At 37.4% G+C, this 2,500-nt stretch overlaps 1 protein-coding gene across 1 annotated transcript in view; it reads right to left on the bottom strand.

Moving 5' to 3' along the window:
• The window catches only part of lrriq1 (leucine-rich repeats and IQ motif containing 1), a 102,624-nt gene that overhangs the window by 4,396 nt on the left and 95,728 nt on the right, over positions 1-2,500 (bottom strand). Inside the window, exon 27 of the mRNA XM_062040882.1 lies at positions 194-284. Coding sequence (XP_061896866.1) covers positions 194-284 — 91 coding nt within the window. The remainder of the gene's footprint in view (positions 1-193; positions 285-2,500) is intronic.

The following is a 2,500-nucleotide window of genomic DNA, read 5'->3' as shown; positions in this document are numbered from 1 at the left end:
AAAAAAAAAAAGTTTATGAGTTTGAACATCAAATATCTTGTCTTTGTAGTGCATTCAATTGAATATGGGTTGAAAATGATTTGCAAATCATTGTATTCCGTTTATATTTACATCCAACACAATTTCCCAACTCATATGGAAACGGGGTTTGTACTTGGTCAGAGGTAATTGGTGACAACATGTTTTTGCTCACCTTCCCGAGCTCCTCAGGGTGTCCTGGTTTCGGAGCCACTCCCGAGTCCGGTCCTGCCTCGCTCGCCGCAAGCACACCTCAGCTTGGAGAACTGCGGCCAGAAAATCGAGCGAGACGTCAAACATTCGTAAAACGTGCTGCGGTGGAGTTCAGCAAATGAAGTGCCAACAAAACAGTCATTTTCTGTGTCATCAACTGTCACTTTTAATTGTAAAAAATGGGGTCTGAAGTGGGAGGAGCCTGTGGTCAAAGCCGTGTTTACATCAAGTCTAAAGCGCTTTGCTGTGTTTGCTATGATAGATTTTAAAGCCGCTGACAGAAGCTCTTCCGACTATTGTGGCAGCTTGCGGTTCTCCGGCTGTTTTTTTGGGGAGAGGGGAGTAATCTGAACGGCCGCTGATTTACGGCGCGTGTTGAAATCCCACAATAATGCCGTAATTCAGAGTAAACATTTGCCTTGCGCTGACGGCAACGTGGAGCTGATAATGAACTCTGACAGGTCATTACTGAAACTAATCACGCATTTATTGGAGCCCTTTGCTTGCTACAACGAGGAAGGCGCTCCACTTTTCATGGGTTAATTGCCGAGGACCTGTAAAAACGTCAAGTGATGGATGCTTCCCAGCGGTGGAGGGGGGAGGGGGGGCAGGAAGGGGCTCCTCGTTCGTCTCCCTTCCATACGGGGGAAAGATGAGGCCGTCGGGGATGACACGTTCACAAGTTCATCAAACCAATGTCATTTAAATACCAATTGTTTAGGCACTGGGAATACAGAAAATCATTGCTAAGATTTTTATGACCAAATATCGAGTTAGAAAAAGATCTTGGGTATTAGGAGTGCCCAGAAAAATAGATTCATATTCATACAAATTTAAAAAAAACGATTCATGAAAAAAATATATAATAAAATTATTTTTTTTGTTGTTGAAAGAATCTATTTTGAAAAATACATATTAGGACATTTTCATGCAAACAAAGGGAGATTTTTTAATTTTTTTTTACCTGAAAAGGTTTCATTATATCGTATTATTTGGACTATAAGCCGCACCGGAACATGGCAGTAAAACGGCTGATCCAACAAAACAGTCTTTCTTTAGGGGTGTCCAAACTTTTGGACTTGGGGGCCGCGTTGGGCAAAAAAAATTGGGGCGAAAGTCGACTGCATGTAAACTAACTATATATATTAGTGTTGTCCCAATACCTATATTTTGGTACCGGTACTGGTACCAAAATTATTTCCATACTTTTCGGTACTTTTCTAAATAAAAGGGGACCACAAAAAAATGCATTATTGGCTTTATTTTAACAAAAAATCTTACGGTACATTAAACATATGTTTCTAAATAGTGCACATACAAAACAACTTGTCTTTTATTAGTAAGTAAGCAAACAAAGGCTCCTTATTTAGCTGCTGACATATGCAGTATGCGGGTATAGGTATCGTGGTACTATACGAATACCGGTATACTGTACAACCCTAATATATATATTTTTATATATATATATATTATATATATATATATATATATATATATATATATATATATATATATATATATATATATATATATATATATATATATATTTGTGTACATATTATATTAATACAATGGATATATAATCAATAATTACTCTAATTGGATATTAAGAATATGGGAAAGTTCAACTCCTACCTTGTTTACTTCCATGACAACCTCCCTAAAGTTTTGTAAACAATCAGAAATATCAAGCAGTCAAAATGCACCAAACATGGATAAGTGTGGAGAGTGTTTTGCAGTTTTCCCATGATGCATTGTTATGGATTTAAATGGGTGTAATTTTGAGGGATTTTTTTACGGTGCATGGATGTTGTTTTTTTTATAATATCCATAACGTTCAGTGAGCAGGTTGTGTGATGACATTTTGTGTTTGTTATTTTTTTTGCACCATGACTAGGGAAGGTTGTTTGCATTGGGCCTTATTAGTAAATGCTGCGCTTGTCTTGTTTCAGGGCACAATTGAATCTTGAATTACTCACATTGTCCACAAGATGGCATCAACGTAATGATATCAACATTGTCATACTTTTAAAATTTCCGTGCGACTTAGATTCCTTTCTAAATTTACGGCGTCTCGAGTTCCAAATTGAAAGCGCCGGCAGGACGCACTAGTTTGTACCGTGGTAGGGACACCCCTGCTTTATGAGATGAACAAGATTTCATCCTTTTTTTCCGATAACATTGAAGATGTTTATTTGAACGGTTTCTGAAAGTGGATCATTTTAGTACAACGTTTGATTTCTTTGCTTAATCCGTTCCATAATTTAGC

The sequence above is a fragment of the Entelurus aequoreus genome, linkage group LG03, assembly GCF_033978785.1.
Source record: "Entelurus aequoreus isolate RoL-2023_Sb linkage group LG03, RoL_Eaeq_v1.1, whole genome shotgun sequence".
Classification (NCBI taxonomy): Eukaryota; Metazoa; Chordata; class Actinopteri; order Syngnathiformes; family Syngnathidae; genus Entelurus; species Entelurus aequoreus.
Note: the sequence above shows the minus strand (reverse complement) of the source record. Positions and strands in the feature narration are given on the sequence as shown.